General features: G+C 42.1%; 2 protein-coding genes across 4 annotated transcripts; both read right to left on the reverse strand.

Annotated features, from left to right (window-relative positions):
• Positions 1–769: 769 nt before the first annotated feature.
• Positions 770–13,934, reverse strand: LOC108417209. Of its 3 annotated transcripts, XR_005129386.1 has the most exons (7): positions 13,385–13,934; positions 5,802–6,170; positions 5,458–5,625; positions 5,230–5,282; positions 4,922–5,094; positions 1,111–1,278; positions 770–935 (listed from the first exon to the last, which is right to left on the reverse strand). XR_005129386.1 is itself a non-coding variant. In XM_037533012.1 (5 exons), the coding sequence occupies exons 1-5, from the start codon at positions 13,419–13,421 to the stop codon at positions 4,978–4,980; spliced, it is 744 nt and encodes a 247-aa protein (XP_037388909.1). In that variant the 5' UTR covers positions 13,422–13,934; the 3' UTR covers positions 4,560–4,977. The 3 variants fall into 3 exon arrangements, 2 of the variants coding, with proteins under 2 accessions (XP_037388909.1, XP_037388908.1); XM_037533012.1 differs by lacking the exons at positions 770–935; positions 1,111–1,278 and having other exon boundaries at positions 4,560–5,094; XM_037533011.1 differs by lacking the exons at positions 770–935; positions 1,111–1,278; positions 4,922–5,094; ... (1 more) ...; positions 5,458–5,625; positions 5,802–6,170 and adding exons at positions 11,575–12,213; positions 12,335–12,387; positions 12,563–12,730; positions 12,907–13,275.
• Positions 13,935–17,487: 3,553 nt separating this feature from the next.
• On the reverse strand, positions 17,488–19,224 carry LOC108416645. The gene is made up of 5 exons (XM_037533112.1): positions 19,188–19,224; positions 18,706–19,077; positions 18,362–18,529; positions 18,145–18,197; positions 17,488–18,013 (listed from the first exon to the last, which is right to left on the reverse strand). The coding sequence occupies exons 1-5, from the start codon at positions 19,222–19,224 to the stop codon at positions 17,897–17,899; spliced, it is 747 nt and encodes a 248-aa protein (XP_037389009.1). The 3' UTR covers positions 17,488–17,896.
• Between the last annotated feature and the right edge of the window lie 2,414 nt (positions 19,225–21,638).

A 21,638-nucleotide genomic window follows, 5' to 3' on the forward strand; every position in this document is an offset into this window, starting at 1 on the left:
CTAGGTGATGAATGTAAAATGTCATCAGTACAGCAGGAAGAAGACATACAGACAACCAGGAGTCTCTCATGTGGTCAAGAAGAGCCAGACTTGGTTAGTAGCTGTTGAGCATTCATGACCAGGATTCCAATAAACTTTATTCAATTTCAGTGAAAGGCAAGAACATTCTCTCTTAAAGCAGGTTAAGTCAAAACAGTGAAAAATAAGCAGTTTGTCTTCGTCTAAAATACATTTTGTAATACTCTGGAAAGACATGGCCATCGCTCAATAGTTAGAACTGTCTTTTTTTTCTTTAAATCAAGAACAATAAACATTATAAAAGCTAGTAACTAAAAGAAAAGAGAAAGGAACACAAGTAAAACACAACAGAGGATGTCTCTACAATCATTATGGTACATATAATGATGGTATTTTGAAACAGAGCCCTTAATAAATGCACTGCAGCTATTATAACCTGAGATGTCAGCAAATAAGTCATTCAGTTTAGGCCAGATCTTCAAGAATGAGCTTTATCTAGAGAAATTTAAAACAATCTGACTCCCTGGTCTTACAGAATCTAAATCAACTCCAACACTGCTGACTGAGGTACCTTCATTCTTGGACCACCTGATCGTCCAGCGTACTCCTCAGAAGTTCTACATTTTCTCAAATTGAACCTGAGAATATGTGCACGAATCAAATCTTTCGACTGTCCTCGTCTTCAGGCGTTTTCCATCACCACTCGGGACGTCCAATAAAGCACAGAAAACATCGTCTCCAACCTGCAGTTATTTTAAAGATATCTGTGCTTCAGACTAGATCCATGAAGTAAATGAACTGTTTTGAGTCGACTGAACTTAGATAGCAGTTTAATATAAAAGGTGCTTTGTTTACGTCTCATACCTCATCATGTTTTCTCATGCTGATATTCCTTTGCTGGTCTGCTTCATGATCAGCTGTTATGGTTGGGAGGGACACGACATCATCCTCATTATTTATTAAGATGTGCAGTGATTTAGAAACATTCTGCCGTTCTTCGTTCATTCGCTGAGTTGACTTTGATTCACTTACAAATATGAACAAACATTCTTGATATTAGATATTACTCCCTGTCAGAGAGAGTCAACGTACCTTTAGTTCTGGTGGTGCAGATGCAGTACACACAGATGGAGGAGACCACTGATAAGAGAAGAACACACACAGGACACACACTGACCAGCAGCTTCCAGCAGACACTACAGTCTGATACAGGAGGGGTCGAGGGGGTTTCGGAGAGATTGGCACAAGGAACCGTTGTGTCTGAAATAATTAAGAAAATAGAACTGGATTCAATGAGTCAGCAGAACTTAACCTTCATTATTTGCCATCCTAGGTGAAGTTTTACTCTGAACACAACATTCTTGATGTTTCATGGCTTTAAATTTTGCACAAAGACCAGGTCACAAGAATCAGAAGGTCAGAATGAAATGGCCTGATCTACAGGGTCTCTCTGTGGTTTTCCTGTATCTGCATGTATAAACTTTGATGCTGCAGAGCTCTGAGTATCTGAGCGTGCTCATATGGTGGAGGGAAGTGAATCTTCACCCTTATGTGTTTATCTGATGTTTCCATCAACAGCTCTGTTTCCATTCCAGTCTAAACTGAGCAGGTGTGTGTTGGAGTGAGTGTAAGTGTAGTAAGGAGGCGTTGGCCAAAACTCCAACGCGCCCATCGTTACATTTATTAGAGTTGGATAATATATAAATAGTCTGGATAATGAAGGGGTTATTGTTCACAGTTCATTCTGTCCTAATAGAGATTCAGGGGTAGGCCGTCACAAACAGCTGCCTGAAAAAGGTAAACAAGCCATCACAGTGCCTGAGCTGTATGTAGAGTTCACCAGTCACAGATGCCTCCATGATGTGTGTGTCTGTGGTGCAGTAAACAAACTACCTTCTGAGGTTCGGTATTAACCCAGCAGTCTCATTATTGTCACTGAGATTTTATTAAAAATAACAATGTTGCTTCAGGTTTAATAGCAGCAGAATGATCACTCACATGCTGCTTACTCACACGGAGATCAAAAGAACATGAGACACGTTTAAACAGATCCCAGGTCAGTTTCTCCTCTTCAAGCAGGCCTGAAAGTTGTATCTGAGCAGCACAGAGCAGATGTGAGGTCAGTCAGTAAAGACAGTCAGTGAACAGGGGTCTGATGTGCTCTGAGCTGCAGGGCCTCATTGTGGGTTTCCTGTTTTAGAGTGGCTGATGTTGCTGCACTTGATCTCTCATGGTTGGGGTGGGGGGGTGTCTGGGTGGGGGTTAACTGCACTCTTCATCAGATAAAGTGATCTGCACATGTGTGTAAGTGTACTTTACTGTATTTTAGAGACTTCTCAGATGGTCAAAGTTGCCCCATGGCTAATAATATAAAATAGATATATACTGACTTTTTACGTGTAAATGGTATTTTTGGTTTCCTACCAGTTACTGCAAGTTTGTGATTTGTATTTCTGGAAGTATAAGAGAGCAGCAGTGGCTGCATGTTAAAATGAGTGTATATCCCATGCACAGGCCAAGGTTCCTCCATGTTCGTAGCCTTTTGCTTTCCCTGTCATTCATACAGCTCATGGATTATTATCACAGTGGAGGCTCCTGAGGGGATTTGGAGCTCCAAGTTGTTGCTTTTGCTTTTCTGCTCATTGATTTATCAGTTTCCAGCTACCACTAGACCTGTGTGGTCTCCAAATGATTGATTTCACCAGTGTAAGTGTTTTTCTTTCTCTCTCTAATGTTATTTCACACTGTATGTGTGTAGATGACAAAATAAATTGAACTGAACTTTAACTTTAGAGTAAACTTGTAATTCAAATCCCAAGTCGGTTCCTCCACTTTAAACAGGCCTGAAAGTTGTATTGACAGATATGAGATCAGTCAGTAAAGACCCTCTGATCTGCCTGAGCTGCAGGGTCTCATTGTGGGTTTCCTGTTTTAGTGCGTCTCTCTAACGCTCAGTGTGGGGGAGGAGCAGCACACATCACTGTTTATTTGATTCCACCCTGATCAACCACACATTTTCACACCTGCTTAAACAGCCAATACGCTCTTTATCTGTGGAAGTTTCTTGTGAACACGATTAGAAATACACTGCTAAAATACAACCAGCTGCATTTTTCTCTCAATTCTAACTGGTAAAGTAAGCTGAAGGCTGGTCAGTAAGCATCCAGAGTCTACTTCTTTAAATGACTCACTCCTGTAGCCTCCAAATGATCTAGTATTCAGCCCAAGTCATGAACAGCTAAAGCCGCACAGAGCTCCCTCACTCTTTCTGTGAGTTACTTTGGGTTTGGGAAAAGCACAAAAGCTAAATCAGCTCTAAGAGCCAGTCCCTGTCCACAGTGCTGAAACTCCTGCTAGCTTCATTACCAATCCATCAACCTTTAAGAGCTATGCGTGAAGTGATTGTCATACCGGTGGGCTGTGCAGAGCCCTCTGGCAATCTACTACATAGGCAATCATCTAGCATGTCTGAGGAATCCCAAAGAACATCATACCCATGATGTACCCATCGGTGAATAAGATGTTGGGCAAGTGTTGCCTTCCAGCACCCACTGTAAAGATCAAGGGGAGATGAACCACTGTGAGTTTGCCAGGTGATGGATGTTAAAATGTTATCAGTGCAGCAGGTAGAAGTCATTCCTGATGGTGATATGAAGACGTCAGTACTGCACACAGAACTTCAGGAGTTTCTCGTGTGGTCAAGAGGAGCCTGACTTGCTCACTAGCTGTTGGATGGCTTGAGGAGCTGCTCTGTCATTGATGGTTTATCCCCTTATCCTCTAGGCAAGTTATTGTCATATTGATTCTAAGGTTTATTGTTCCTCAACTGCTATCAATTATTCACTATCTACTTGGAAACGTTCAAAGAACATGATTGTGATGGTGAAAAAATAAACAATCAACTCCAGAAGGTCCTTGGTTAAAGTTCAGCAGGTTGACAAAGGCCATTAAAGTACAGTGTCTACATAGTCTGTGGTCTAAGCCCAAATATAATGGTTATTACTGAAGTTACTGGCATTGTCAGAGTCCATATGTAAACCCTTTAAAGCTCTCACCTTTAGCACAAACTAGCCCAGCAATAGTTTTAACAGTTTGAAGCCATCAGTGCTCAGTAGAGAAATACCGACTCTGGTTGCTGTAACAACACCAACAACTGATTGTTATTAAGACCATTCAAAGCTTAATGGTTTACCCTCGTTTTTACCCAAGAAGTGTACACTAAAGCTAGCATACGTCTGGTGGTTGGTTAGTGTAGTGGGTAACACCTCTGCCTTCTACGCTGTAGACTGGGGTTCAATCCCCCACCTGGGTAACCACCCTACACTATACCAATAAGACTTCTTGGGCAAGACTCCTAACACCACCTTCACCTTCCTGTGTAACAATAATCAAGTTGTAAGTTGCTCTGGATAGGAGCATCAGCCAAATGCCGCGAGTGTTCAGTGTAAGTGACTCACACTTCATTCAGCATTGATCACTAGGATTCAATTTAATTTTATTAAACTTCAGTGAAATATGAGAACATCCTCTCAAAGTCATCATTGGTATGTGAAGACAAAAAGTCCAAAAATAAGCAATTTGTCTTTGTTTGAAATACATTTGTAATACTCTGGAAAGACATGGCTATCGCTCAACAGTTACGATGGTTAGTTTTTTAAAAATCAAGAACATTAAATCGTTAAAAAGCTACTAACTGACCGAAAAGACAGAGGAACACAACAAAGGATGAAATCACTGAGGAAGCCAATAAGCCAACAAACTTGGGATGTAATCAAATCAATCACATTCAGTAAAGTAGATAGATCATCAAGAACTGACTTTATCTAGACAAATTCAAAACAATCAACTCGCTCATCTCACTCTATTAAAACTAAGTCAGCTCCAAACTTGATGTCTGAGGTACCTTCATTCTTGGACCTCCTGATCGTCCAGCGTACTCCTCAGAAGTATTACATTTTCTCAAATTTTAACCTGAGAATATGTGCAGAAATCAGAGCTTTCAACTGTCCTCGTCTTCAGTCGTTTCTTATGACCACTCGGGACGTCCAATGAAGCATAGCAAACATCATTTCCAACCTGCAGTTATTTTGAAGATATTTTTGCTTAAGACAATTAATATATAAAGTACATCCATCAAATATATGAACTGTTTTGAGTCGACTGTATTTAAATTGATTTAAATTTGATATAGAATTTGTTTACGTCTCATACCTCATCATGTTTTCTCATGCTGATATTCCTTTGCTGGTCTGCTTCATGATCAGCTGTTATGGTTGGGAGGGACACGACATCATCCTCATTATTTATTAAGATGTGCAGTGGTTTAGAAACATTCTGCCGTTCTTCGTTCATTCGCAGAGTTGACTTTGATTCACTTACAAATATGAACAAACATTCTTGAAATTAGATATTACTCCCTGTCAGAGAGAGTCAACGTACCTTTAGTTCTGGTGGTGCAGATGCAGTACACACAGATGGAGGAGACCACTGAGGAGAGGAGAACACACACAGGACACACACTGACCAGCAGCTTCCAGCAGACACTACAGTCTGATACAGGAGGGGTGGAGGGGGTTTCGGAGAGATTGGCACAAGGAACCGTTGTGTCTGAAATAAATAAGAAAATAGAACTGGATTCAATGAGTCAGCAGAACTTCACCTTCATTATTTGCCATCCTAGGTGAAGTTTTACTCTGAACACAACGTTCTTGATGTTTCATGGCTTTAAATTTTGCACAAAGACCAGGTCAGAAGAATCAGAAGCTCAGAATGACTAAACTCACCCTGGAAAGAGAGGAAAGTGGTTCTGTTCCCATCAAGATAAATATCCTCTTTTACTCTTTCTCCCATCTCATTTCTAAAAATCTTGATCTCATGTAGAGCGCAGTAGTACAAGCCAAGTTCTGATCCAGTGATGTTCTTCACCAGCAGATCGTATGTCGCCTTGGATTTGTTCCAAACACGAGAGTATTGTGGAAGTGTCGAGTCCTCGGTTAAATGAAAGAGAGGAGGTTGATGCTCGTCTGAGGGTTTTATCACCCATACTATTTTAATTCCACTCTGCCAAGCACAGTCACAGTAGACGGTCACATCGTCTCCTGGTTTAACTCTCATCTCCACAACTATTCCAGAGATACTGGAGATCAAAGCACCTGGAACACAAAATCAATCACCAGATTAAACAAATATCTCAGTAACTAATAAGTTCTGACTGCACTAGAGCGTCACAAAGTCCACGATGAGATGAACAAAGTTTACTTACCCATTAGAGTGAGGAGCACAGCTCTTGATCTCTCCATCTCAGAGACTGAAGCTGGGGGCTGACAATGGTGAGAGTCTTTGAAGCGGATGTCTGTGCCTGAGATCTGATTGGTCCACGTCAATGGAACCTTTCTGTTGTCGATTCCGTCTCAGCATAGCGGTTAGACGTGTTCAGACAGCCCACCAATGAGAGACGTGCAAACTGGTCACATGCTTCCTGACTGGTCACTACTTAAGACAGTGGTCTTTGATTTAGACGTGTGATCAACCTCATTTTTCCACTCTCATTTCTTTGACTGTGGGTTGTAGGTTTAAGAACAAGATTGAAAACAGACACGCTGTCTCTTACCTGATCTTTCTCTCAGATCAGGCCTCGGAGCGCACATTGGCAGTCCTGGAGTGCTTGAGTTCTCCCTACTGTAACACATCTGGCTCATCACTCATTGAGTTGAATGAACTAATTGCCAAACTGGCTAAATCAGATGAGCAAAGTTATACACAGTGCTGTGAACAGGGACCTCCTTTTATATACAGTCAATTTAGGACATCTGAAGCTGAACATCGGAGGAGTGGGGGAAAGAAAAAAAAACATATATGCAGATCTGTTCTGAAAAAAATGGAAGCTGTAATGAAAGGCAATAAAATTTTGAGAAATACTGAAAATTTGGATTGTTATTATATATATAATTCTGCAACTTCACCCTTTTTCCCTAATAATGGATTATTGATTAAGTGACCCTTATTAATCCCACAATGGAGAAATTTCACCTCCGCATTTAACCCATCCATGAAGTGAAACACCACAAACACTCTAGTCAGCAGAACTTACCATTTGAAAACAGTAGCCCTGTTTGCCAGTCTAGGCAAGATTTTACTGCCTTCACAATGTTCTTGCTGTTGAATGACTAATCTTACCCAGGAAAGTGAGAAAAGTGAATCTGTTTCCTTCACCATAAACATCCTGTGAAATTGTTCCTCTTTTAGGGTCCTACTTTTCATGTGTAGTACAGTAGTACAGGCCCAGATCTGATTCAGTGATGTTCTTCTCCAGCAGATCGTATGTCCTATTGGAGTCATTCCAAACATGAGAGTAGCGTGGACATGAAAAATGTTCAGTCAAGTGAACCACAGGAGGTTGATGCCTGTGCGAGGATTTTCTCAGCCATGCTATTTTGAGTCCATGCTCTTGGGTACAGTCGCAGTAGACGGTAACGTCGTCTCCTGGTTTGACTCTCATCTCCACGACTGTTCCAGAGATGTTGGAGATCGAAACACCTTGAATAAAAAAAATTAAATAAATAAATAAAAACAACGATTTACATCGACATTACAGCAAGAGGTTCTGATGGCACTTCACTCTCAGAATAAAAGGTACTAAACCATCGCCACGGCACTTTTAGGTAAGGAACATAATTGAGATTGACTCCACACACCTTGGCCTCGACTCCACACACCTTGGCCTCGTCTCCACACACCTTGGCCTCGACCCCACACACCTTGGCCTCGTCTCCACACACCTTGGCCTCGACCCCACACACCTTGGCCTCGACTCCACACACCTTGGCCTCGACCCCACACACCTTGGCCTCGACCGCACACACCTTGGCCTCGTCTGCACACACCTTGGCCTCGACCCCACACACCTTGGCCTCGACTCCACACACCTTGGCCTCGACTCCACACACCTTGGCCTCGTCTCCACACACCTTGGCCTCGACCCCACACACCTTGGCCTCGACTCCACACACCTTGGCCTCGACTCCACACACCTTGGCCTCGACTCCACACACCTTGGCCTCGTCTGCACACACCTTGGCCTCGACCCCACACACCTTGGCCTCGACCCCACACACCTTGGCCTCGACTGCACACACCTTGGCCTCGACCCCACACACCTTGGCCTCGACTCCACACACCTTGGCCTCGACTCCACACACCTTGGCCTCATCTGCACACACCTTGGCCTCGTCTCCACACACCTTGGCCTCGACTCCACACACCTTGGCCTCGACTCCACACACCTTGGCCTCGACTCCACACACCTTGGCCTCGTCTCCACACACCTTGGCCTCATCTGCACACACCTTGGCCTCGTCTCCACACACCTTGGCCTCGACTCCACACTGAGATCAGGTATTAAAGTTAGTCAGTGAGCTTTGATTTAATATGGCCTGAGCTGTAGCATCTCACTGTGGGTTTCCTGTGTAGGCATGTCTGAACTTTGTGCCTAGTGAGCTCTCAGACTCAAGGTTGAGTATGTCTGTTATCTCTGTTGAGCAAGTGAAAAGGAGCACTGGCCCAAACACAAACTTGCTTGTCATTATCCGTTTAATTAAGTATTCAGGATGGCACCATTTACCATTGATAGAATCCACTGTTTATATTCAGATCCATTCAGGAGTGAAGTCCCCAGTGATGGACGACTGTTTAATAAACAGAGTTTGTAGTGGTAATAGAGGTCTTCTAAGGTCTGATCTGTGGGTGGTGAATTGGAGCTGGAAGATGTCACCTGCACATCAGAGGTTAAATATAGAGGTTGGTATAGTGTATAGTGGTCGGTTAGTGTAGTGGGTAACACCTCTGCCTTCTAAGCTGTAGATGGGTTCAATCCCCCACCGGGGCAAGCGCCCTGCACTACACCAATTAGAGTCCTTGGGCAAGACTCCTAACACTGCCTTCACTTACCTGCGTCAGCCAAATGCTGCAAATGTAAATATTGGGTCGACCCGAGCTTAGCCTGACGTTCCTCATGTTAAAAAATATCAGAAATTGATCTGTTTGGATATTTATATTGACACGGACTCTGCTGGGACTCTTCTATTATGCAGCCCCTGTAACCGTCTTAGTTCAGTCCACTTTCTTAGCTTGTAAACTTAGTTGGGCTATTGTGTGCATGTCATTGCTTCTTCTGCACATGTCTATGTATCTGTTTGTTGTGGCTTTGTTAGAAACTGAAAGGAGCTGCTTTTTATCTCCGCATATTTATGAGGTGGGTGTCACTAACCACAGGTGTTTCCATGACTCTGTGTGTGTGTGTTTGTGTGCAGTGCAGAAGAAAAACTGGTCAACAACAGTTATTTCTTTATTATTTCTCTAAACTTAAAAAAATACAATTTTGTCAAAGGCTGTTTTGCACATTAACTGCACGTAAGCTAGATCGGGTTTTCCACTTTGACCAGGCCTCTAAATTGTATCTATCAGATGCAGAACAGATGTGAGGTCAGTCAGTAAAGACAGTCAGTGAACAGTGGTCTGATGTGCTCTGAGCTGCAGGGCCTCGTTGTGGGTTTCCTGTTTGAGAGCGGCTGATGTTTGCTCCTCTTAGGGTTGGAGATGGGGGAGGGGGAGCTGCACTGCTCATCAGATAAAGTGCTTACACACTTTTTGAATGTGTGTCCATATATGTGTACACATTGTGATGATGTCCACTGACGGTGAAACCAAGGGACATCCCACACAGATATCAGTGCAGATTAAAAACAAAAGGCTTTCTTTTAATATAAACAACACAACAACTGAAATATGTCCTATAATCAGGTTCGATTCATGCAAACCCTAAATAGTCTGCCAACCAAAGTCTTCTCTCTCTTTTAAAGTCCACGCTTTCCCCCTAGTCTGATTGGTCCGATGACTTGGCCCAAACGGAAGTGGTGAGGCCTGAGACATGGTGCTGTTTTACACAGTTCCTTTAAGAGAGCAGGCAGGGTTGCTGACAGGGACACACTCTCCTTGCTCTCTTGGGTAGAGAGGCAAGAGCTTGCCTGTTTGCAGAGCAAGTTACAGACCAAAAATAAACGATTATTATTTTTTAAATCTATAATTATGTGTGAGTCAAGCAGACTCAATACATGGTTTGGAAACCAAGAGCACACCATAGAATACGTTTGGATAGTGGTTGTCACGGTTGGCTCCTCCCACTACTCCATGTGCTCCTTTGTTTTGGTCTTCCATGTGCGTTTGTTTTGGTTTTAGTCCTGCCCCCAGTTTGGTCAACCACACATTTTCACACCTGCTTAAACAGCCAATACGCTCTTTATCTGTGGAAGTTTCTTGTGAACATGATTAGAAACACACTGCTAAAATACAACCAGCTGCAGTTTTCTCTCAATTCTAACTAGGAAAGTAAGCTGAAGGCTGGTCAGTAAGCATCCAGAGTCTACTTCTTTAAATGACTCACTCCTGTAGCCTCCAAATGATCTAGTATTCAGCCCAAGTCATGAACAGCTAAAGCCGCAGTGCTGAAACTCCTGCTAGCTTCATTACCAATCCATCAACCTTTAAGAGCTATGCGTGAAGTGATTGTCATACCGGTGGGCTGTGCAGAGCCCTCTGGCAATCTACTACATAGGCAATCATCTAGCATGTCTGAGGAATCCCAAAGAACATCATACCCATGATGTACCCATTGGTGAATAAGATCTTGGGCAAGTGTTGCCTTCCAGCACCCACTGTAAAGATCAAGGGGAGATGAACCACTGCTCAGTAACGTTTATGTTTAAAACTTTGTTTTATCCTCATTTAGCGACAGTGAACTGTAACCCACCAAGGCTGCAGCAGCATGTTAAGTCACAAACCGACTTTTCCCTTAAAAATACGGATCCACTTTATGCTGCAACAAGTTTGAACAGGCCTGCAACTTTTATTATTTTGTTCTTTTGAGTTTGCCGGCTTGTGTAGGGGTATTTTTATTATAATGAGTGATGCGTCATCTCAGAAATTATGTTAAGTGGTTTAAAAGGAAAGTAATTGATCTGTGCATATAAAAAGGTGGTCCCAACTGTAATTGTCAATACTTTAAAACTACACGTTAAAATACAAGTTGATTTCTGTTTTGCTATTCTCCTCGGTTAAAAGAGCTGTTGTACAAGTTAAAAACCCATTTATTTTTATATTTCATTTTCTACCTTTTTCATACTCCTTGTCTGGCTCCATTCACTGGGTATATTGTTGCTGCTTATTACACCAAGTTAGAGTTGGGTGGTTAAGTTTCCTTGGCCATACAGTGAACTTAACAGGTGAGAACCATACCCACGAACTCGTGGTAAGTAATTATCCACCCCCTCTGCAGCAAAAGAGGGTCAAACACAATTATCAAGGTACACCAATGCCCAAGGTGACGCCCAAAGTGCATCACCTTTAACTGATAGAATCCCCTGTAGAGATCAAGGGGAGCTTAACCAGTGTCAGTTTGCTGGGTGATGAATGTAAAATGTCATCAGTAAAGAAGGAAGAAGACATACAGACAACCAGGAGTCTCTCATGTGGTCAAGAAGAGCCAGACTTGTTCAGCAGCTGTTGAGCATTCATGACCAGGATTCCAATAAACTTTATTCAATTTCAGTGAAACGCAAGAACATTCTCTCTTAAAGCAGGTTAAGTCAAAACAGTGAAAAATAAGCAGTTTGTCTTCTTGTAAAATACATTTTGTAATACCCTGGAAAGACATGGCCATCGCTCAATAGTTAGAACTGTCTTTTTTTCTTTAATTCTAGAACAATAAACATTATAAAAGCTAGTAACTAAAAGAAAAGAGAAAGGAACACAAGGAAAACACAACAGAGGATGAGATCATTGGAGGAGCCAACCTGGAATGTCTACAATCATTAAGGTACATATAATGATGGTATTTTGAAACATTGCCCTTAATAAATGCACTGCAGCTATTATAACCTGAGATGTCAGGAAACAAGCCATTCAGTTTAGGCCAGATCTTCAAGAATGAACTGAATCTAAATCAACTCCAACACTTCTGACTGAGGTACCTTCATTCTTGGACCTCCTGATCGTCCAGCGTACTCCTCAGAAGTTCTACATTTTCTCAAATTGAACCTGAGAATAAGTGCAGAAATCAAATCTTTCGGCTGTCCTCTTCTTCAGGCGTTTTCCATCACCACTCGGGACGTCCAATAAAGCAGAGCAAACATCGTCTCCAACCTGCAGTTATTTTAAAGATATCTGTGCTTCAGACTAGATCCATGAAGTAAATGAACTGTTTTGAGTCGACTGAACTTAGATAGCAGTTTAATATGAAAGGTGCTTTGTTTACGTCTCATACCTCATCATGTTTTCTCATGCTGATATTCCTTTGCTGGTCTGCTTCATGATCAGCTGTTATGGTTGGGAGGGACACGACATCATCCTCATTATTTATTAAGATGTGCAGTGATTTAGAAACATTCTGCCGTTCTTCGTTCATTCGCTGAGTTGACTTTGATTCACTTACAAATATGAACAAACATTCTTGATATTAGATATTACTCCCTGTCAGAGAGTGTCAACGTACCTTTAGTTCTGGTGGTGCAGATGCAGTACACACCGATGGAGGAGACCACTGAGGAGAGGAGAACACACACAGGACACACACTGACCAGCAGCTTCCAGCAGACACTACAGTCTGATACAGGAGGGGTGGAGGGGGTTTCGGAGAGATTGGCAGAAGGAACCGTTGTGTCTGAAATAATTAGGAAAATAGAACTGGATTCAATGAGTCAGCAGAACTTAACCTTCATTATTTGCCATCCTAGGTGAAGTTTTACTCTGAACACAACGTTCTTGATGTTTCATGGCTTTAAATTTTGCACAAAGACCAGATCACAAGAATCAGAAGGGCAGAATGACTAAACTCACCCAGGAAAGAGACGAAAGTCGTTCTGTTGCCATCATGATGAAAATCCTCTATTAATCCATCTCCATTCTCATTTCTAAAAAACTTGGTCTCATGTAGAGCGCAGTAGTACAAGCCAAGTTCTGATCCAGTGATGTTCTTCACCAGTAGATCGTATGTCGCCTTGGAGTTGTTCCAAACACGAGAGTAATGTGGAAGTGTCGAGTCCTCGGTTAAATGAAAGAGAGGAGGTTGATGCTCGTGTGAGGGTTTTATCACCCATACTATTTTAAATCCACTCTTCCAGGTGAAGTCACAGTAGATGGTGACATCGTCTCCTGGTTTGACTCTCATCTCCACAACTATTCCAGAGATGCTGGAGATCAAAACACCTGGAACACAAAATCAAACACCAGATTAAACAAATATCTCAGTAACTAATAAGTTCTGATGGCACTAGAGCGTCACAAGTCCACGATGAGATGAACAAAGTTTACTTACACATTAGAGTGATGAGCACAGCACTTGATCTCTCCATCTCAGAGACTGAAGCTGGGGGCTGACAATGGTGAGAGTCTTTGAAGCGGATGTCTGTGCCTGAGATCTGATTGGTCCACGTCAATGGAACCTTTCTGTTGTCGATTCCGTCTCAGCATAGCGGTTAGACGTGTTCAGACAGCCCACCAATGAGAGACGTGCAAACTGATCACATGCTTCCTGACTGGTCACTTCTTAAGACAGTGGTCTTTGATTTAGACGTGTGATCAACCTCATTTTTCCACTCTCTCATTTCTTTGACTGGGCGTGTTGGTTTAGGCTAACAGTCAAGCAATGTCCAATAAAGTAAAGAAGATTGAAACCAGACTAAATAAATGATGAGCACATCTTTCAGTCAGACTACACATGTTTAGGCCTCTAAGTGCACAACAGAAGTCCTGGAAGTGCTTGAGTTTTCCTTACTTTAACACATCTGGTCCATCATCTGGCTGGAAGAGCTAACTGTCAAACTAGCTAAACCCAATGAAGTATAGCACATATAGCACTGAACTCAGAGACCACCGTTTATTGAATTTCCAGTCAAATTTGGAGCGACTGGTTTAGGATTACTTGCAACCAACTTCCACGCCTTGGAGGTGGGAAAATGTATCCCTCCAGATTTCTTGGAGAAACTGAAAGTGAGTCTCCTGAAAAGAACAGAAGCTGTAATAAAGGCAGATAACAGTCTCCATAGATACTGAAAACGTTGATATATTTAGGTTGGAATTTTCTATGTGAGGTTCTGTGGAAGTGTTTTTTATTATTAGTAGTAAAATAATCCAAATTAGCAGATCAGTGATATCAGTAATTTCCAACCTCTTGTTCTCAAGGTGTGAAACTGAACACTTGAACATTTAGACTGACTGTGTGAGAGTTACTGGTTAAAAGTCAGTCTCAATGTTAAGAACAGAGAAGTGTCAGCAGATCAGAGATCAGTTAGTTAAGGTAATCAGTGTGGAGGGGTCTGAAATGGCCTGATCTGCAGGGTCTCTCTGTGGGTTTCCTGTATCTGCATGTATAAACTTTGATGCTGCAGAGCTCTGAGTATCTGAGCGAGCTTATATGGTGGAGGGAAGTGAATCTTCACCCTTATGTGTTTATCTGATGTTGCCATCAACAGCTCTGTTTCCATTCCAGTCTAAACTGAGCAGGTGTGTGTTGGAGTGAGTGTAAGTGTAGTAAGGAGGCGTTGGCCAAAACCCCAACGCGCCCATCGTTACATTTATTAGAGTTGGATAATATATAAATAGTCTGGATAATGAAGGGGTTATTGTTCACAGTTCATTCTGTTCTAATAGAGATTCAGGGGTAGGCCGTCATAAACAGCTGCCTGAAAAAGGTAAACAAGCCATCGCAGTGCCTGAGCTGTATGTAGAGTTCACCAGTCACTGATGCCTCCATGATGTGTGTGTCTGTGGTGCAGTAAACAAACTACCTTCTGAGGTTCGGTATTAACCCAGCAGTTTCATTATTGTCACCGAGATTTTATTAAAAATAAAAATGTTGCTTCAGGTTTAATAGCAGCAGAATGATCACTCACATGCTGCTTACTCACACGGAGATCAAAAGAACATGAGACACGTTTAAACAGATCCCAGGTCAGTTCCTCCTCTTCAAGCAGGCCTGAAAGTTGTATCTGAGCAGCACAGAGCAGATGTGAGGTCAGTCAGTAAAGACAGTCAGTGAACAGTGGTCTGATGTGCTCTGAGCTGCAGGGCCTCATTGTGGGTTTCCTGTTTTTGAGTGGCTGTTGTTGCTGCTCTTGATCTCTCATGGTTGGGGGTGGGGGGGTGTCTGGGTGGGGGTTAACTGCACTGTTCATCAGATAAAGTGATCTGCACATGGGTGTAAGTGTACTTTACTGTATTTTAGAGACTTCTCAGATGGTCAAAGTTGCCCCATGGCTAATAATATAAAATAGAAATATACTGACTTTTTACGTGTAAATGGTATTTTTGGTTTCCTACCAGTTACTACAGGTTTGTGATTTGTATTTCTGGAAGTATCAGAGAGCAGCAGTGGCTGCATGTTAAAATGAGTGTATATCCCATGCACAGGCCAAGGTTCCTCCATGTTCGTAGCCTTTTGCTTTCCCTGTCATTCATACAGCTCATGGATTATTATCACAGTGGAGGCTCCTGAGGGGATTTGGAGCTCCAAGTTGTTCCTTTTGCTTCTCTGCCCATTGATTTATCAGTTTCCAGCTACCACTAGACCTGTGTGGTCTCCAAATGATTGATTTCACCAGTGTAAGTGTTTTTCTTTCTCTCTCTAATGTTATTTCACACTGTATGTGTGTAGATGACAAAATAAATTGAACTGAACTTTAACTTTAGAGTAAACTTGTAAATGAAATCCCAAGTCGGTTTCTCCACTTTAAACAGGCCTGAAAGTTGTATTGACAGATATGAGATCAGTCAGTAAAGACCCTCTGATCTGCCTGAGCTGCAGGGTCTCATTGTGGGTTTCCTGTTTTAGTGCGTCTCTCTAACTCTCAGTGTGGGGGAGGAGCAGCACACATCACTGTTTATTTGATTCCACCCTGATCAACCACACATTTTCACACCTGCTTAAACAGCCAATACGCTCTTTATCTGTGGAAGTTTCTTGTGAACACGATTAGAAACACACTGCTAAAATACAACCAGCTGCAGTTTTCTCTCAGTTCTAACTAGGAAAGTAAGCTGAAGGCTGGTCAGTAAGCATCCAGAGTCTACTTCTTTAAATGACTCACTCCTGTAGCCTCCAAATGATCTAGTGTTCAGCCCAAGTCATGAAGAGCTATAGCCGCACAGAGCTCCCTCACTCTTTCTGTGAGTTACTTTGGGTTTGGGAAAAGCACAAAAGCTAAATGAGCTCTAAGAGCCAGTCCCTGTCCACAGTGCTGAAACTCCTGCTAGCTTCATTACCAATCCATCAACCTTTAAGAGCTATGCGTGAAGTGATTGTCACTGTGCAGAACCCTCTGGCAATCTACTACATAGGCAATCATCTAGCATGTCTGAGGAATCCCAGAGAACATCATACCCATGATGTACCCATTGGTGAAAAAGATGTTGGTCAAGTGTTGCCTTCCAGCACCCACTGTAAAGATCAAGGGGAGATGAACCACTGTGAGTTTGCTAGGTGATGGATGTTAAAATGTTATCAGTGCAGCAGGTAGAAGTCATTCCTGATGGTGATATGAAGACGTCAGTACTGCACACAGAACTTCAGGAGTTTCTCGTGTGGTCAAGAGGAGGCTGACTTGCTCACTAGCTGTTGGTTGGCTTGAGGAGCGGCTCTGTCATTAGTGGTTTATCCCCTTATCCTCTAGGCAAGTTATTGTCATATTGATTCTAAGGTTTATTGTTCCTCAACTACTATCAATTATTCACTAACTACTTGGAAACTTTCAAAGAACATGATTGTGATGGTGACAAAATAAACATTCAACTAAAGTTAAAGATCAGGAGGTTGAAAAAGGTCATCAAAGTACAGTGTCCACATAGTCTGTGGTCTAAGCCCAAATATAATGGTTATTACTGAAGGTACTGGCATTGTCAGAGTCCATGTGTAAACCCTTTAAAGCTCTCACCTTTAGCACAAACTAGCCCAGCAATAGTTTTAACAGTTTGAAGCCATCAGTGCTCAGTACAGAAATACTGACTCTGGTTGCTGTAACAACACCAACACATGATTTTTATTAAGACCATTAAAAGCTTAATGGTTTACCCTCGTTTTTCCCCAAGGAGTGTACACTAAAGCTAGCATACATCTGGTGGTTGGTTAGTGTAGTGGGTAACACCTCTGCCTTCTACGCTGTAGACTGGGGTTCAATCCCCCACCTGGCTAACCACCCTACACTATACCAATAAGAGTCCTTGGGCAAGACTCCTAACTTCACCTTCCTGTGTAACAATAATCACATTGTAAGTCGCTCTGGATAGGAGCATCAGCCAAATGCCGTGAGTGTTCAGTGTAAGTGACTCACACTTCATTCAGCATTGATCACTAGGATTCAATTCAACTTTATTAAACTTCAGTGAAATATGAGAACATCCTCTCAAAGACATAGTCAGCATGTGAAGACAAAAAGTCCAAAAATAAAGCAATTTGTCTTTGTTTGAAATACATTTGTAATACTCTGGAAAGACATGGCTATCGCTCAACAGTTACGATGGTTAGTTTTATAAAAATCAAGAACATTAAATCGTTAAAAAGCTACTAACTGAACGAAAAGACAGAGGAACACAACAAAGAAAGAAATCACTGAGGAAGCCAATAAGCCATCAAACTTGGGATGTAATCAAATCAATCACATTCAGTAAAGTAGATAGATCATCAAGAACTGACTTTATCTAGACAAATTCAAAACAATCAACTCGCTCATCTCACTCTATTCAAACTAAGTCAGCTCCAAACTTCATGACTGAGGTACCTTCATTCTTGGACCTCCTGATCGTCCAGCGTACGCCTCAGAAGTTCTACATTTTCTCAAATTTTAACCTGAGAATATGTGCTGAAATCAGAGCTTTCAACTGTCCTCGTCTTCAGCCGTTTCTTATGACCACTCGGGACGTCCAATGAAGCATAGCAAACATCATTTCCAACCTGCAGTTATTTTGAAGATATTTTTGCTTAAGACAATTAATATATACAGTACATCCATCAAATAAATGAACTGTTTTGAGTCGACTGTATTTAAATTGCTATATGATATAGAATTTGTTTACGTCTCATACCTCATCATGTTTTCTCATGCTGATATTCCTTTGCTGGTCTGCTTCATGATCAGCTGTTATGGTTGGGAGGGACACGACATCATCTTTATTTATTAAGATGTGCAGTGATTTAGAAACATTCTGCCGTTCTTCGTTCATTCGCAGACTTGACTTTGATTCACTTACAAATATGAACTTGATATTAGATATTACTCCCTGTCAGAGAGAGTCAACGTACCTTTAGCTCTGGTGGTGCACATGCAGTACACACAGATGGAGGAGACCACTGAGGAGAGGAGAACACACACAGGACACACACTGACCAGCAGCTTCCAGCAGACACTACAGTCTGATACAGGAGGGGTGGAGGGGGTTTCGGAGAGATTGGCACAAGGAACCGTTGTGTCTGAAATAAATAAGAAAATAGAACTGGATTCAATGAGTCAGCAGAACTTAACCTTTATTATTTACCATCCTAGGTGAAGTTTTACTCTGAACACAACGTTCTTGATGTTTCATGGCTTTAAATTTTGCACAAAGACCAGGTCACAAGAATCAGAAGGTCAGAATGACTAAACTCACCCTGGAAAGAGAGGAAAGTGGTTCTGTTGCAATCATGATAAAGATCTTCTATTAATCCATCTCCATTCTTATTTCTAGAAAACTTGGTCTCATGTAGAGCGCAGTAGTACAAGCCAAGTTCTGATCCAGTGATGTTCTTCACCAGCAGATCGTATGTCAACTTGGACTTGTTCCAAACATGAGAGTAATGTGGAAGTGTCGAGTCTTCAGTTAAATGAAAGGGGAGAGGAGGTTGATGCTCATGTAAGGGTTTTATCACCCATACTATTTTAAATCCACTTTGCCGAGCACAGTCACAGTAGACGGTCACATCGTCTCCTGGTTTGACTCTCATCTCCACAACTATTCCAGAGATGCTGGAGATCAAAACACCTGCAGTACAAAATCAAACACCAGATTAAACAAATATCTCAGTAACTAATGAGTTCTGATGGCACTACAGCATCACAAAGTCCACGATGAGATGAACAAAGTTTACTTACACATTAGAGTGAGGAGCACAGCTCTTGATCTCTCCATCTCAAAGACTGAAGCTGGGGGCTGACAATGGTGAAAGTCTTTGAAGCGGATGTCTGTGCCTGAGATCTGATTGGTCCACGTCAATGGAACCTTTCTGTTGTCGATTCCATCTCAGCTTAGCGGTTAGACGTGTTCAGACAGCCCACCAATGAGAGACGTGCAAACTGATCACATGCTTCCTGACTGGTCACTTCTTAAGACAGTGGTCTTTGATTTAGACGTGTGATCAACCTCATTTTTCCACTCTCTCATTTCTTTGACTGGGCGTGTTGGTTTAGGCTAACAGTCAAGCAATGTCCAATAAAGTAAAGAAGATTGAAACCAGACTAAATAAATTATGAGCACATCTTTCAGTCAGACTACACATGTTTAGGCCTCTAAGTGCACAACAGAAGTCCTGGAAGTGCTTGAGTTTTCCTTACTTTAACACATCTGGTCCATCATCTGGCTGGAAGAGCTAACTGTCAAACTAGCTAAACCCAATGAAGTATAGCACATATAGCACTGAACTCAGAGACCACCGTTTATTGAATTTCCAGTCAAATTTGGAGCGACTGGTTTAGGATTACTTGCAACCAACTTCCACGCCTTGGAGATGGGAAAAGGTATCCCTCCAGATTTCTTGGAGAAACTGAAAGTGAGTCTCCTCAAAAGAACAGAAGCTGTAATAAAGGCAGATAACAGTCTCCATAGATACTGAAAACGTTGATATATTTAGGTTGGAGTTTTCTCTGTGAGGTTCTGTGGAAGTGTTTTTTATTATTAGTAGTAGTAAAATAATCCAAATTAGCAGATCAGTGACATCAGTAATTTCCAACCTCTTGTTGTCAAGGTGTGAAACTGAACACTTGAACATTTTAGACTGACTGTGTGAGAGTTACTGGTTAAAAGTCAGTCTCAATGTTAAGAACAGAGAAGTGTCAGCAGATCAGAGATCAGTTAGTTAAGGTAATAGCAGCAGAATGATCACTCACATGCTGCTTACTCACACGGAGATCAAAAGAACATGAGACACGTTTAAACAGATCCCAGGTCAGTTTCTCCTCTTCAAGCAGGCCTGAAAGTTGTATCTGAGCAGCACAGAGCAGATGTGAGGTCAGTCAGTAAAGACAGTCAGTGAACAGTGGTCTGATGTGCTCTGAGCTGCAGGGCCTCATTGTGGGTTTCCTGTTTTAGAGTGGCTGATGTTGCTGCTCTTGATCTCTCATGGTTGGGGGTGGGGGGGTGTCTTGGTGGGGGTTAACTGCACTGTTCATCAGATAAAGTGATCTGCACATGGGTGTATGTGTACTGTACTGTATTTTAGAGACTTCTCAGATGGTCAAAGTTGCCCCATGGCTAATAATATAAAATAGAAATATACTGACTTTTTACGTGTAAATGGTATTTTTGGTTTCCTACCAGTTACTACAAGTTTGTGATTTGTATTTCTGGAAGTATAAGAGAGCAGCAGTGGCTGCATGTTAAAATGAGTGTATATCCCATGCACAGGCCAAGGTTCCTCCATGTTCGTAGCCTTTTGCTTTCCCTGTCATTCATACAGCTCATGGATTATTATCACAGTGGAGGCTCCTGAGGGGATTTGGAGCTCCAAGTTGTTCCTTTTGCTTCTCTGCTCATTGATTTATCAGTTTCCAGCTACCCCTAGACCTGTGTGGTCTCCAAATGATTGATTTCACCAGTGTAAGTGTTTTTCTTTCTCTCTCTAATGTTATTTCACACTGTATGTGTGTAGATGACAAAATAAATTGAACTGAACTTTAACTTTAGAGTAAACTTGTAAATCAAATCCCAAGTCGGTTTCTCCACTTTAAACAGGCCTGAAAGTTGTATTGACAGATATGAGATCAGGCAGTAAAGACCCTCTGATATGCCTGAGCTGCAGGGTCTCATTGTGGGTTTCCTGTTTTAGTGCGTCTCTCTAACTCTCAGTGTGGGGGAGGAGCAGCACACATCACTGTTTATTTGATTCCACCCTGATCAACCACACATTTTCACACCTGCTTAAACAGCCAATACGCTCTTTATCTGTGGAAGTTTCTTGTGAACACGATTAGAAACACACTGCTAAAATACAGCCAGCTGCAGTTTTCTCTCAGTTCTAACTAGCAAAGTAAGCTGAAGGCTGGTCAGTAAGCATCCAGAGTCTACTTCTTTAAATGATTCACTCCTGTAGCCTCCAAATGATCTAGTATTCAGCCCAAGTCATGAACAGCTAAAGCCGCACAGAGCTCCCTCACTCTTTCTGTGAGTTACTTTGGGTTTGGGAAAAGCACAAAAGCTAAATCAGCTCTAAGAGCCAGTCCCTGTCCACAGTGCTGAAACTCCTGCTAGCTTCATTACCAATCCATCAACCTTTAAGAGCTATGCGTGAAGTGATTGTCATACCGGTGGGCTGAGCAGAAACCTCTGGC

Source organism: Pygocentrus nattereri, chromosome 22 (assembly GCF_015220715.1).
Source record: "Pygocentrus nattereri isolate fPygNat1 chromosome 22, fPygNat1.pri, whole genome shotgun sequence".
Lineage (NCBI taxonomy): Eukaryota > Metazoa > Chordata > Actinopteri > Characiformes > Serrasalmidae > Pygocentrus > Pygocentrus nattereri.

Excerpts from the sequence above, each read along its gene's own strand:
- LOC108417209 (XM_037533011.1), bottom strand. The coding sequence starts at position 13,421 with ATGGAGAGATCAAGTGCTGTGCTCATCACTCTAATGT. Across the intron at positions 13,276-13,384 it reads TGTGCTCATCACTCTAATGT|GTGTTTTGATCTCCAGCATC; the intron begins GTAAGTAAACTT and ends TTTGTGTTCCAG. Across the intron at positions 12,214-12,334 it reads GCATGAGAAAACATGATGAG|GTTGGAGACGATGTTTGCTC; the intron begins GTATGAGACGTA and ends AAATAACTGCAG.
- LOC108416645 (XM_037533112.1), bottom strand. The coding sequence starts at position 19,224 with ATGGAGAGATCAAGAGCTGTGCTCCTCACTCTAATGT. Across the intron at positions 18,530-18,705 it reads CACTTTCCTCTCTTTCCAGG|ACACAACGGTTCCTTGTGCC; the intron begins GTGAGTTTAGTC and ends TATTTATTTCAG. Across the intron at positions 18,198-18,361 it reads GTGCACCACCAGAGCTAAAG|CTGATCATGAAGCAGACCAG; the intron begins GTACGTTGACTC and ends CAACCATAACAG.